Genomic DNA, 14897 nt, shown 5'->3' on the forward strand with positions numbered 1-14897 from the left:
TCATTCCAGTCGCTAGCTGCAGCGAACTGAAAAGAGGAGCGACCCAGGGATGTGTGTGTGTTTTGAGAACCTTTAACAGAATGTGACTGGCAGAACGGGTGTTGTATGTGGAGGATGAGGGCTGCAGTAGATATCTCAGATAGGGGGGAGGGAGGGCCTAAGAGGGTTTTTATAAATAAGCATCAACCAGTGGGTCTTGCGAAGGGTATACAGAGATGACCAGTTTACAGAGGAGTATAGAATGCAGTGATGTGTCCTATAAGAAGCATTGGTGGCAAATCTGTTAGCCGAATAATAAAGAACATCTAGCCGCTTGAGAGCACCCTTACCTGCCGATCTATAAATTATATAAATTATGTCTCCGTAATCTAGCAGGGTTAGTTTGGCAGCTGGGGTGAAAGAGGAGCGATAGAGGAAACCAAGTCTAGATTCAACTTTAGCCTGCAGCTTTGATATGTGCTGAGAGAAGGACAGTGCACCGTCTAGCCATACTCCCAAGTAATTGTATGAGGTGACTACTTCAAGCTCTAAACCCTCAGAGGTAGTAATAACACCTGTGGGAAGAGGGGCATTCTTCTTACCAAACCACAAGACCTTTGTTTTGGAGGTGTTCAGAACAAGGTTAAGGGTAGAGAAAGCGTGTTGGACACTAAGTAAGCTTTGTTGTAGAGAATTTAGCACAAAATCCGGGGAGGGCCAGCTGAGTATAAGACTGTATCATCTGCATATAAATGGATGAGAGAGCTTCCTACTGCCTGAGCTATGTTGTTGATGTAAATTGAGAACAGCGTGGGGCCTAGGATTGAGCCTTGGGGTACTCCCTTGGTGACAGGCAGTGGCTGAGACAGTAGATTTTCTGACTTTACACTCAGAGAGGTAGTAAGCAAACCAGGCCAAACACCCCTCAGAGACACCAATACTCCTTAGCCGGCCCACAAGAATGGAATGGTCTACCGTATAAAAGCTTTGGCCAAGTCAATAAAAATAGCAGCACAACATTGCTTAGAATCGAGGGCAATGGTGACATCATTGAGGACCTTTAAGGTTGCAGTGACACATCCATAACCTGAGCAGAAACCAGACTGCATTAGACATCAAGAAAGCCAGTCAGTTGATTATTGACAAGTTTTTCCAACACTTTTGATAAACAAGGCAAAATAGAAATTGGCCTATAACAGTTAGGATCAGCTTGATCCACCTTTAAATAAAGGAACAAACTGTGGCTGCCTTCTAAGAAATTGGAACCTCCGCAGAGAGGAGACACAGGTTTAAAAGGTCGGAGATAGGCTTGGCGATGATAGGGGATGCAACCTTAAAGACGAAAGGGTCTAAACCATCTGACCCAGATGTTTTTTGGGGGTCAAGTTTAAGGAGCTCCTTTAGTACCTCGGACTCAGTGACTGCCTGCAGGGAGAAACTTTGTAGCGGGGCAGGGGAAAAAGATGGAGAAGCATCAGGGATAGTCACATTAGAAGAGGTGGGAGATGAGGAAATGTTGGACGGGCAAGGAGGCATGGCTGAGTCAAATAGGAATCCTGACTTAATGAAGTGGTGATTAAAGAGCTCAGCCATGTGCTTCTTGTCAGTAACAACCACATCATCAACATTAAGGGACATGGGAAGCTGTGAGAAGGGTTTATTCTCCAGGTCTTTAACCGTTTTCCAGAACTTCTTGGGGTTAGACCCACAGAGAGAGAACTGCTCCTTAAAGTAACTAACTTTGGCCTTCTGGATAGCCTGAGTGCACTTATTTCTCATTTGCCTGAACGATAGCCAGTCAGCTTGTGTATGCGTGTGCCGAGCATTTCGCCAAATGCAATTCCAAAGGTGGAGTAACTCTGCAAGATCACAGTCGAACAAGGGGCCGAACCTGTTTTTAATTCTCATTTTCTTTATGTGGGCGTGTTTGTTAACAATACCACTGAAAATATACCAAAAGAAGGTCCAAGCGTCTTCGATAGGGATCAAGCTGATTCTATACCAGTTCATGAAGGAAGGCTTGCTCATTAAAGTTTTTTATCTATGACAAATCAGGACAGGTCGTTTCACTGAGCAGCCATTACAAACACAGGATGTAAAACAGTGATCACTAAGGTCATTACAGAAAACACCAGACTGATACCTATCAGGATTATTTGTGAGAAAAACATCAAGGAGAGTAGCCTTTTCTGGGTGTTTGGAGTCATATCTTGGGATTGGTGATAATCTGAGAAAGATTTAGGGAGTCCCATTACTTTAGGACTTGGTCAGGTGGTTTAAGCATGTCCCAGTTTAGGTCACCTAGCAGCACAAATGCAGACTTAGTGTAAGGGGCCAGGAGAGAGCTTAGGGCAGGTTTCAGACTGGTGCTGATGGAGGATGATAGCACCCAGCAACAGTCAACAAAGAGCTATTTGAAAGTTTAATGCTTAAAACCAGCAAATCAAATTGTTTGGGGACAGACTTGGTGGAGACAACCGAGTACTGAAGGTGATCCTTGGTAAAGATTTCCACTCCTACACCTTTGGAAGATCAGTCTTGCCGAAAAAGATTATAAGTAGAAAGGTTAACATCAGTATTCAAAACACTATTCCTTAACCACGTCTCAGTAATGACCAACACATCTGGATTGGAGCTGTGAACCCACACTTTCAATTGATCCATTTTAGGTAAGAAGCTTCTAGTGTTAACGTGCAGAAAACCCAGGCTTTTACCAGAGCAGAAATCAGTGAAGCAGATATCAGAGAACAAATCAGAATTGGGCCTATCAACTATAGATGGGCCAGGGAGTACATGCACATTTCCAGATATCATCAACAGTAATACAATCAGGGCACGGCAGAGGACGGCGAGAGCTCTGCAGTGCTGATTTATGACATCTGAATGTGCATCAGATGGCAACAATATCATATTGTACAGAAATGTCATCAAGTAACATGAATACAAAGATGGCGAGAGGTGATTAGCATAGGATGGGAGGCCAAAAGTCTGTGTAACCAATAGAGAGTCAGAGTCCCAAGTGTGGGAACAAACATAGTCTGTCACAAGGTTGGGTAAAGAAAGTTTGTAGTCAACAAAGTATTCAGGAGTCATGAAGTAAATAGCAAAAAAGCAAAATGCACAATAATAATAAAAATATATATAACGACTTGAGGTACCTGTACCAGACAGAGGGAGACAGGCCAGGGCAGACAGTGAACAGAGGGGGGGGGGGGGGGGGGGGGGGGGGGGGGGGGTGGTTGGAGCATGCAATGGGAGTAGGTGTCACACCCACTTGAGATAAGCTTTTATTTCTGGAGGCAGATTTCTTGTAGAAAATGCCAGTGAATGATCTTTGAACAGCAGGAGGGGGCTTCTGAGGATGCTTCAAAGACTCCTGACACTTGTTGGGCCCAAAGGCCTTTTACTTCACACCTTAGTGATAATTTAATTTGTATCTGGCTCAGTTCCAGGTTGGAATGGTGTCCTCAGGTCTCTGCTGTTTGTTGGCTAGAGCACCCTCCGTAATGCTTGGAAAAATAAAACCTTGGCAGCAGTAATCTCTCCGGTTAATCTTGGTCAAAATTAGGTTGTAGGTTTGGAGTTTTGATCTGTAGCAAAGGCCATGCTGTGGACTACATACAGTTGAAGTCGGAAGTTTACATACACCTTAGCCAAATACATTTAAACTCAGTTTTTCACAATTCCTGACATTAAATCCTAGTAAAAATTCCCTGTCTTAGGTCAGTTAGGATCACCACTTTATTTTAAGAATGTGAAATGTTAGAATAATAGTAGAGAGAATTATTTATTTCAGCTTTCATTTCTTCCATCACATTCCCAGTGGATCAGAAGTTTACATACACTCAATTAGTATTTGGTAGCATTGCCTTTAAATTGTTTAACTTGGGTCAAACGTTTCAGGTAGCCTTCCACAACCTTTGCACAATAAGTTGGATGAATTTGGCCCATTCCTCCTGACAGAGCTGGTGTAACTGAGTCAGGTTTGTAGGCCTCCTTGCTTGCACACACTTTTTCAATTCTGGCCACAAATTTTCCATAGGATTGAGGTCAGGGCTTTGTGATGGCCACTCCAATACCTTGACTTTGTTGTCCTTAAGCCATTTTGCCACAACATTGGAAGTATGCTTGGGGTCATTGTCCATTTGGAAGACCCATTTGCGACCAAGCTTTAACTTCCTGACTAATGTCTTGAGATGTTGCTTCAATATATCCACATAATTATTTTTCCTCATGATGCCATCTATATTGTGAAGTGCACCAGTCCCTCCTGCAGCAAAGCACCCCCACAACATGATGCTGCCACCCCCGTGCTTCACAGTTGCTTGTGAGCCTCACCCTTTTCCCTCCTAACATAAAGATGGTCATTATGGCCAAACAGTTCTATTTTTGTTTCATCAGACCAGAGGACATTTCTCCAAAAAGTACAATCTTTGTCCCCATGTGCAGTTGCAAACCGTAGTCTGTTTTTTTATGGCAGTTTTGGAGCAGTGGCTTCTTCCTTGCTGAGCTGCCTTTCAGGTCATGTCAATATAGGACTCGTTTTACTGTGGCTATAGATACTTTTGTACCTGTTTCCTCCAGCATCTTCACAAGGTCCTTTGCTGTTGTTCTGGGATTGATTTGTACTTCTCGCACCAAAGTACGTTCATCTCTAGGAGACAGAACGCGTCTCCTTCCTGAGCGGTATGACGGCTGTGTGGTCCCATGGTGTTTATACGTGCGTACTATTGTATGTACAGATGAACGTGGTACCTTCAGGCGTTAGGAAATTGCTCCCAAGGATGAAACAGACTTGTGGAGGTCTACAATTTCTTTCTGACATCTTGGCTGATTTATTTGGATTTACCCATGATGTCAAGCAAAGAGGCACTGAGTTTGAAGGTATATCTCGAAATACATCCACAGGTACACCTCCAATTGACTCAAATGATGTCAATTAGCCTGTCACAAGCTTCTAAAGCCATGACATCACTGTCTGGAATTTTCCAAGCTGTTTAAAGGTACAGTCTACTTAGTGTATGTAAACTTCTGACCTCAACTGTATATAACTGCTTAAAAATAATTATCTAATCTAATCCAAATCTATCCTTTTGCAATGAGAGAAATGTTGGCGGAAAAGATTTTACGAGCAAATATGGATATAATAACTATCATATCAATACACATTTTGGAGTCACGCGATTACATGCTATTTGTCCTCCTACTATGACTCGTCTTCGAGAAAGCATGCAGTTTATTAGGCTAGAGATTAAATACATTATGAATTTAACAGTGTGGTGAAAATGAGCTTTCCAATAAATATCGAGGGTCTTATTCTGGTGACATGGCCACTGACGCTCGGCTGCCATTTGACAAATAAAAAGAATCTCGGTCTTTTGTCCAGAATAATCTCATGCTGTAGGCTATACTCGCACTGTATCTGCGAGTTGTTGGCTAGAGTGCACGTTCTAATACCAGTGGGCATTCGCTATACAACATAACATTTTTAGTTTGAAAACAATCAGTAGAGTTGATAATGCGATGGAAACCCATTTCACTTGTAAACTCAGCAAAAAAAGAAACGTCCCTTTTTCAGGACCCTGCCTTTCAAAGACAATTTGTAAAAATCCAAATAACTTCACAGATCTTCATTGTAAAAGGGTTTAAACACTGTTTCCCATACTTGTTCAATGAACCATAAACAATTAATGAGCATGCACCTGTGGAACGGTCGTTAAGACACTAACAGCTTACAGACTGTAGGCAATTAAGGTCACAGTTAGGAAAATTTAGGACACTAAAGAGGCCTTTCTATTGACTCTGAAAAACACAAAAAGAAAGATGCCCAGGGTCCCTGCTCATCTGCGTGAACATGTCTTAGGCATGCTACAAGGAGGCATGAGGACTGCAGATGTGGCCAGGGCAATAAATTGCAATGTCCGTACTGTGAGACGCCTAAGACAGCGCTACAGGGAGACAGGACGGACAGCTGATCGTCCACGCAGTGGCAGACCACGTGTAACAACACCTGCACAGGATAGGTACATCCGAACATCACACCTGCGGGACAGGTACAGGATGGAAACAACTGCCCGAGTTACACCGGGAATGCACAATCCCTCCATCAGTGCTCAGACTGTCCACAATAGGCTGAGAGAGGCTGGACTGAGGGCTTGTAGGCCTGTTGTAAGGCAGGTCCTCACCACACACATCACCGGCAACAACGTTGCCTATGGGTACAAACCCACCGTCGCTGGACCAGACAGGACTGGCAAAAAGTGCTCTTCACTGACGAGTCGCAGTTTTGTCTCATGGTGGTCGGATTCACGTTTATCGTCGAAGGAATGAGCGTTACACCGAGGCCTGTACATGGTCTGGTGGTGTGTCACAGCATCATCGGACTGAGCTTGATATCATTGCAGGCAATCTCAACGCTGTGCGTTACAGGGAAGACATCCTCCTCCCTCATGTGGTAGCCTTCCTGCAGGCTCATCCTGACATGACCCACCAGCATGACAATGCCATCAGCCATACTGCTCGTTCTGTGCTTGATTTCCTGCAAGACAGGAATGTCAGTGTTCTGCCATGGCCAGGGAAGAGCCCAGATCTCAATCCCATTGAGCACGTCTGGGACCTGTTGGATCGGAGGGTGAGGGCTAGGGCCATTCACCCCAAAAATGTCCAGGAACTTGCAGGTGCCTTGGTGGAAGAGTGGGGTAACATCTCACAGCAAGAACGGGCAAATCTGGTGCAGTCCATGAGGAGATGCACTGCAGTACTTAATGCAGCTGGTGGCCACACCAGATACTGACTTTTACTTTTGATTTTGACCCCCCCTTTGTTCAGGGACACATTATTCAATTTCTGTTAGTCACATGTCTGTGGAACTTGTTCAGTTTATGTCTCAGTTGTTGAATCATACAAATATTTACACATGTTAAGTTTGCTGTAAATAAACGCATTGACTGTGAGAGGACGTTTTATTTTTTTGCTTGAGATTATTTTCTATTCAGCACATTGAACTTTTTTTATGTGCACTACGTCAATCACTCAGTCTTTTATCAGGAACTATTCAATTTGATGGAAACATCTCTGGTGGGAAAATGCACGTATTGTTTTTATGTAGATTTTACAATATTCACATGAAAATCTGTCCCCAATTGGATGGAAAACTAGCACAAACAGATCTTGGACCAGGCTAGGTCCAAACCGGGAAGAGTATTAGTTATTATTAAGACATGGTTGAGAGGCGAGTGCAGCAGCAGGTCCCAGTACAGTAGATATAGAAAAAGGTGCAGGCTAGTTTAAAGGACACCCCTCCTGTCAATGTTGTACATGTATTATCATCATTTTAGCCTGGTCCCAGATCTGTTTGTGCCCCTGCCAACTTCACTGTCAAGCTAAACATGACAAAGACAAGGAGTTGGTATTATAAACACAAACAGACTGGCACTCAGGCTCTTTTTAACTCTTCAAACACAGACATTTAATAGAACAGGAAAGGACAAACTGGGAAGTGTTGGGGGTAAGAGGACTCAATGGTTAAACACTGTATCAATGTAGAATACAAGCAATGCTAGGTGTGTCTATCACATATACACACCATTTTATCCTAGCACTTCCAAAACATAGCCAAAAATATCACACTGTTTTTCAATGGATTTTTCAATTCCTAACTATGGACATTTCTTTCAACGCATTATTCCAATGTTATAAACAGCAGCTGGTGGTGATATGCTGTCACCTAGCTGTCAAACAAGGTACTGACCCCCCCCAAAAAACACACGACCACATAAAAACCAAGACTCACCACAACTGACTAACAAGACCTTGATGAAGTTTTAGCTTGACTTCATAAGCCAAGAGAACGTCACATTTAGATTATACTCAAATTTGTCAGCGCAGTAACATACAACTAAAACCCTTTTACTAAACTGATACCAGGGCCTGTATTCATAAAGCGTCTCAGATCAGGATACTGATCTAGGATCAGTTTTGTCTTTAAATCATAACGAAAAAGACAACCTTATCTTAGGTCAGCATTAATATTCAGAGACATTTGTGACAACAGGCCCTGAAACATAGAACACAAGTCATATCAGAAGTAGCAAAGGAGAGGAAGCCATTTATAAAGGCGTAATAGACAAAACTAATCTAAAAATGTGCCCAAAGTATCTACCAACCATTACCATAATCCAACCGATCACGTCATTCAATTAAATGGACAAAAATATGCTTGCCCTATATTGCAAAACCTACCACTTGGTACAGACTACACACAGGTTTACTGGTAAAGTGCAAAGGGATGGATTGCATTGGATCAGAAGGGGTTTGTCTGTTTGTCCGTCCACATTGTAACATGGTTGTTTGTACTAGCAGACAGCCACTCCAGTTTAGAGTAAATACGCTGACTGTTTCACTAGCTAACTACCAAAGACGTCATATAGCTGGGAATAAACATGAGCTTATAAATGGATGTTGTTGCTGTAACTTGACTGAAGAAAAAAAAAGAAAATACACTATCGCAGCTTTCAAAATGGCACCCTAATTTCTATACAGTGCACTCGTTTTGACCAGGTCCCATAGGGCTCTGGTCAAAAGTAGTGCACAAGAGATGGAGTGCCATTTCAGACACTACTTATCAGTCTGTCTCTCCACTACCAGGAACCAATGCTCAGGTTGGCTACGTGTCAACGCTCTATTGGCCTCAAACTCAACTCTGGATCTCGAAGCCAGTTCTACTGCATTTTCATTTTCATCATTGTCCTCAGGGACTGATTTAGACCTGGGACACCAAGTAGGTGTAGAACAGAAAACCAGCAGGCACCGGACCTCGTAGGGTAAGAATTCAATGCCCCTGCTCTACTGGGTCATATCAACAGATTTCACACAAGAATGTTCTAGAGTAGAAAAAGTAGCCCCAGGCGTTAAGAGCATAGCTGTGGGAAGCGAATACGAGACTATTAAAGGCCCAGTGCAGTACACTTGTGAATACACACACACACACATACATACAGTACCAGTCAAAAGTTTGGACACACCTACTTATTCAAGGGGTTTTCTTACATTTTTTTAAAATTATTTTTTTTACATCGTAGCAAAAATAGTGAAGACATCAAAACTATCAAATAACACATATGGAATCATGTAGTAACCAAAAAAGTATTAAATCAAAATGTATTTTAGATTCTTCAAAGTAGGCAGCCTTTGCCTTGATGACAGCTTTGCGCACTCATGGCATTCTCTCAACCAGCATCAATTAACAGGTGTGCCTTGTTAAAAGTTAATTTGTGGAAACAATTTCCCTCTTAATGCGTTTGAGCCAATCAGTTGTGTTATGACAAGGTAGGGGTGGTATACAGAAGATGGTCTTTTACCAAATAGGGCTAAGTCATTATTTTGGCAAGAACAGCTCGAATAAGTAAAGAGAAATGACAGTCCATCATTACTTGAAGACATGAAGGTCAGTCAATTTGGAAAAGTTTCTTCAAGTGCAGTCGTAAAAACCATCAAGGGCTATGATGAAACTGGCTCTCATGAGGACCGCCACAGGAAATGAAGACCCAGAGTTCCCTCTGCTGCAGAGGATACGTTCATTAGAATAACTGCACCTCAGATTTCAGCCCAAATAAATACGTCAGAGTTCAATTAAAAGACATCTCAACATCAACTGTTCAGAGGAGACTGTGAGAATCAGGCCTTCATGGTCAAATTTATGCAAAGAAACCACTACTAAAGGACACAAATTAGAAGACTTGCTTAGGCCAAGAAACACAACCAATGGACATTAGATTGGTGGGAATCTGTCCTTTGGTCTGATGAGTCCAAATGTGAGATTTTTGATTCCAACCGCCGTGTCTTTGTGAGATGCAGGGTAGGTGAATAGATGATCTCGGCATGTGTGGTTCCCACCATGAAACACATAGGTGTGATTTGCTGGTGACACCGTCAGTGATTTATTTACAATTCAAGGCACACTTAACCAGCATGGCTACCACAGCATTCTGCAGCAATACGCCCTCCCATCTGGTTTTCGCTTAGTGGGACTTTTTTTTTCTTTTTTCAACAGGACAATGACCCAACACACCTCCAGGGTGTGTAAGTGCTATTTGACCAAGAAGGAGAGTGATGGAGTTCTGCATCAGATGACCTGGCCTCCACAATCACCCGACCTCAACCCAATTGAGATGGTTTGGGATGAGTTAGACCACAGAGTGAAAGAAAGTAGCCAACAAGTGCTCAGTACTTTTCCTTCAAGACTGTTGGAAAAGCATTCCAGGTGAAGTTGGTTGAGAGAATCCCAACAGTGTGCAAAGCTGTCATCAAGGCAAAGGGTGGCTACTTTGAAGAATCTAAAATATATTTTGATTTGTTTAACACTTTTTTTGGTTAATACATAACTATGAAATGACACATGGAATTTTGATGTCTTCGCTATTATTCTACAATGTAGAAAGAAATATACAAATAATGAAAAACCCTTGAATAAGGAGGTGTGTCCAAACTTTTGACTGGTACTGTATGTATGTATATAAAAATGTCTAAATATATTTTTTTAATTCTCCTTTTTCAGGGGTATGGTTAAGAGGCTGTGTGTTCTCAAGAGAACATCTGGGCCTGGCAGTAAACAAGTCAAACACTTGGATTCAGTACAATAACCTTGTTCAGGAAGAGAGGCCTGTTGCAAGCCTCTCATGTATAGAATAGCATCAAATTATTATCTTGGAATGTAAACAAAACGGAATATCATTCAAATTTAATTTTCTTTTAGTCTGCGTAATTAAATTATTTTGCGATCAATCTTTCCTGACGGATTGTGAATCTTCAAGTCATATTATATTCATTTACAAACTCTTGTTTCATCAAAACAATAAGCTTATCAGTCTCTGGCTCATGTTAACAATGTGGCTAGGGGAAGAGGAGGCCTACAAATAGTATATAAACATCCACACATCATGTTCCCAATTCCAAACCTTTGGGTCATTCAAGCGATTCTAACTGAAAAGTAAATGGGGCTCCAACTTTGGCAGGTGTGAAAAATGGAAAAATGTTGTATGTACATAGAGACTAATGTGAAACAGAAAGAAGAGCCCATCTTTTCTGTGTGACATGTCATTTGAACCTTCTTTTAGAAAAACAAGTGGTGTTTTCACCGGTTGGTCAGTCTGTCCGACCCGTGGTGAGAGAAAACAGGAGGTTGGTAGGCCGCTGGAAGAACAGCAACATTACCAGGTGTCACGGGGCCATTGTGGATGGAGTCGCGGGTCACAGTACTCCAGCTACCCCAGGGCGTGACGTTGGGAGAGGTGGACAGTGAGGGAGAGAGAGAGAGCAAGAGAGGCAACTTGTCCTAATTCTCTCCTTACCAATTACCATTGGCCCTAAGTCTTCGATGTTCACGAACAGCGAGCTCCAAAAGTATTGGGACAGTGACACATTTTTGGTTGTTTAGGTTCGGTACCCCAGTGAAGACTGTCAGCATTAATTTGAGGGTATTTTCATCAATGTCAGGTGAACCGTTTAGAAATTACAGTAGTTTTTGTACATAGTCCCACCCCATGTTAGGGGACCTAAAGTATTGGGACAAATTCACTTAAATAATTATTAAAGTAGTTCAAAGTTAAGTATTTAGTCACATATTCATAGCACACAATGACTACGTCAAGCTTGTGATTCTACACATTTGTTGGATGCCTTTTGCTGTTTGTATTGTGCAGTCACTTTTATTGTAAATAATAATAGAATGTTTCTTAACACTTCTACATTAAATGTGGATGCTACCATGATTACGGATTATCTTGAACGAATCGTGAATAATAATAATGAGTGAAAAAAAAACTACAGATGCATCCAAAGTGCTGGAGTACAGAGCCAAAACAACCTAAAATGTGTCACTGTCCCAATACTTCTGGAGCTCACTGTATATGCAAGGTGTAAACAACTGCATATATATATATATTCAAACACTTCAGATACACAAACATCTAAGGGTTAGGGCCGAGGGGAAGAGGTGGGGAGTGAATTGGGACTGGCTGAAGGGAACAGGGTAGAAGGAGAGGGGGTGCTTGAAGCAAGCACAGTCCAGTTGTGTCCAGCCAGCCAGCACCTCAGCATATCCCAGCCAGGGCAGGCAGAGGGTAGGTAAGGCCTTTGGTATGCATCCCAAATGGCACCCTATTCCCTACATAGTGCACTACTTTTGACTAGAGTTCTATGGGCCCTGGTCAAACATAGCATACTATATAATGAATAGTGACCCATTTGGTATACAGCCATGGTCTGGTCCTCACAGTAGGGCACAGCGGAAGAAGCTGCTCTTCTTCTGGGGCTGAGAGATCTTCACCTTGTGGCTGCTCCCCTGAGGACAGCTGCCCTCCTGCAACAAAGATGGACAGTTCACTTTTTCAAATCTATGTCCAGCATTTTTTAAATCTTTTTAAAAAGTTCCTTCTAAAAACCTAAATGAGGTTGAATTTACCAATTTTGTGTCCATCTTTGATTTGATGTCTCTGGCAAGTGTCAAAAACGAGTTTTCCACATTGATGTTGGCCTTTGCACTGGTCTCCATGAACTTAATACCGTACTCCAACGCCAGCTGAGAAATGGGGGGAGTAATGCTTTGACTGTTGTTACTATCATCATTTCTACACACTTTCTATCTGGTTTTGGTAATTCAAGCAGGTCTTTGTTGTTGTTGTTGTTGTTGTTGACCTAGACAACATGGTAGGGCTTAAGCTTGAAAAGTGCTCTATACCATCCAAGCCCTTTAATGTCGTACGGTACACGACCAGAACGGAGCTGGTGATTCATCACGATTGCAGCAGAACTCACCTTCTCTCCCCTGTCTTTGGACACCTGCCGTTTGTCATTGATGTCACATTTGTTACCGAGGACCATTTTTTCAACATCAGCCGATGCATGCTAAGGAGATAAGAGTAGTTTAACACTACAATACATACAGTATACTACATTCGGTTGGCTTTGACAAGAGTACACTGAATATTTACTAGTCAGTATGGTATCCGTGTTTAAAACAGAATAGAACTTTAAGCAAACATACCTCCTCTATATTCCGTATCCAGTTCTTTATGTTTTCAAAGGACTTCTCGTTGGTGATGTCATAGACTAGCATGATACCCTGTGACGAGAAACAATGAAACGTCAAAATGAAAGACTACGACCAGAAAGTCAACACCTCGACGTTGTGATGAAGACGACACATAACACAATATGAAAACGTAACAAGCATGTTGTTTACCCACCATCGCTCCTCTGTAGTACGCTGTTGTGATTGTTCGAAATCGCTCCTGCCCTGCTGTGTCCCTGCAAAAACACAGTTACTTAGGCCTTTTTATCTATTTTACTTTTTTTATTTCACCTTTATTTAACCAGGTAGGCAAATTGAGAACACGTTCTCATTTACAATTGCGACCTGGCCAAGATAAAGCAAAGTAGTTTGACACATACAACAACACATAGTTACACATGGAGTAAAACAAACATACAGTCAATAATACAGTGAAAAATAAGTCTATATACAATGTGAGCAAATGAGGTGAGATAAGGGAGGTGAAGGCAAACAAAATATATATATAAATAAATAAAAATTGAAAGGCCATGGTGGCGAAGTAAATACAATATAGCAAGTAAAAAACACTGGAATGGTTGGTTTGCAGTGGAAGAAAGTGCAAAGTAGAGATAGAAATAATGGGGTGCAAAGGAGCAAAAATAAATAAATAAATACAGTAGGTAAAGAGGTAGTTGTTTGGGCTAAATTATAGATGGGCTATGTACAGGTGCAGTAATCTATGAGCTGCTCTGACAGCTGGTGCTTAAAGCTTGCCAAGTTACATAGACAGTCATACATTTCCTTTTCGAATAGTTACCCAGCTATAACTGCAAGGCAAAAATGCTTTGGGTGTAAGCCTACACGTTTTCTTTCCTGTATGAAAAGCAGTCGTGATGCTCGAGGTGACATGGAGGGCTTACCATATCTGTAACTTTATCTTCTTGTTGTCTAGTTCTATCGTTCTAATCTTAAAGTCAATGCCTACAGGAGAAACATAAGAGAAGAGGGGAATCTTGAAATGAGACACCTAGCCATTACACACAATAGCTATGACTGTAGCTCTAGTTATACCCCAATCAATGCAATACAAAATGTAAAAGGAGAAAGTTAATGTGGCATCAATAACTAGCTGCCAGGCTAACAAGCTCTAAAGCTAACTAGCGAGTTCGTTAAATAAGGTTAGCTAAGTTATTTGTAACAGTTATGAACATTTAGTGGCTAGTTATCGTTCATAACGGTAGCAAGAGCCGATAACTAACAAGCTAACGTTAGCTTGGATTTCAGCTGCGAGTTACAGAGGAAAGCAACGTTAGCGAGTAGGGCTAACTGTTAGCTAGTAACGTTTCTAGTAAGCTACAGGAAGTTAGCCAACAGGCTAGCATTCAAAATATACCTAACGTTAGCTAGCATTAGCTATATAGCTTGCTATAATGTCCGTAGTAGCTATTACACAGCTGATGCCATTGTTACTCGTCACCTAGTCAATATAATGCAATGCGTTTGTAGATAGCTAAATCAGCAAGTTAACTTGAATCAATTTCGCCTAATAAGCTACAGTTAACAGCATATACTAGTAACGTTAGCTAGCTGCTTTCTGGTCGGGATGACTGTCGTTTTGTAAACATTGCATTGTGGCTAACCAACGTCACACCTACCTATGGTGGAGATGAATGTGGAGTTAAAAGCATCCTCTGAGAACCTGAACAGCACGCAGGTCTTCCCGACACCGGAGTCTCCGATTAGCAGTAACTTAAACAAATAATCGTATGTCTTCGCCATACTTGATATTGCGGAAATCCCGCCCGGCGAAAAGCTGTGCGCTGCCGCGTAGTTACAGGACGGCGACGCCCCCTTCTGTCACGTTATG

The 14897-nt window shown here is 41.9% G+C and overlaps 1 protein-coding gene across 1 annotated transcript; it reads right to left on the bottom strand.

Annotated features, from left to right (window-relative positions):
• Nucleotides 1–6922: 6922 nt before the first annotated feature.
• LOC129813563 (ras-related protein Rab-8A-like) lies at nucleotides 6923–14877 on the bottom strand. The gene is made up of 7 exons (XM_055865874.1): nucleotides 14686–14877; nucleotides 13951–14011; nucleotides 13224–13284; nucleotides 13022–13099; nucleotides 12793–12882; nucleotides 12440–12556; nucleotides 6923–12337 (listed from the first exon to the last, which is right to left on the bottom strand). Exons 1-7 carry the CDS (start codon nucleotides 14807–14809, stop codon nucleotides 12248–12250), a joined length of 621 nt encoding a protein of 206 aa, XP_055721849.1. The 5' UTR covers nucleotides 14810–14877; the 3' UTR covers nucleotides 6923–12247.
• Between the last annotated feature and the right edge of the window lie 20 nt (nucleotides 14878–14897).

This window comes from Salvelinus fontinalis, chromosome 17 (assembly GCF_029448725.1).
Source record: "Salvelinus fontinalis isolate EN_2023a chromosome 17, ASM2944872v1, whole genome shotgun sequence".
In the NCBI taxonomy this organism is placed as follows: Eukaryota; Metazoa; Chordata; class Actinopteri; order Salmoniformes; family Salmonidae; genus Salvelinus; species Salvelinus fontinalis.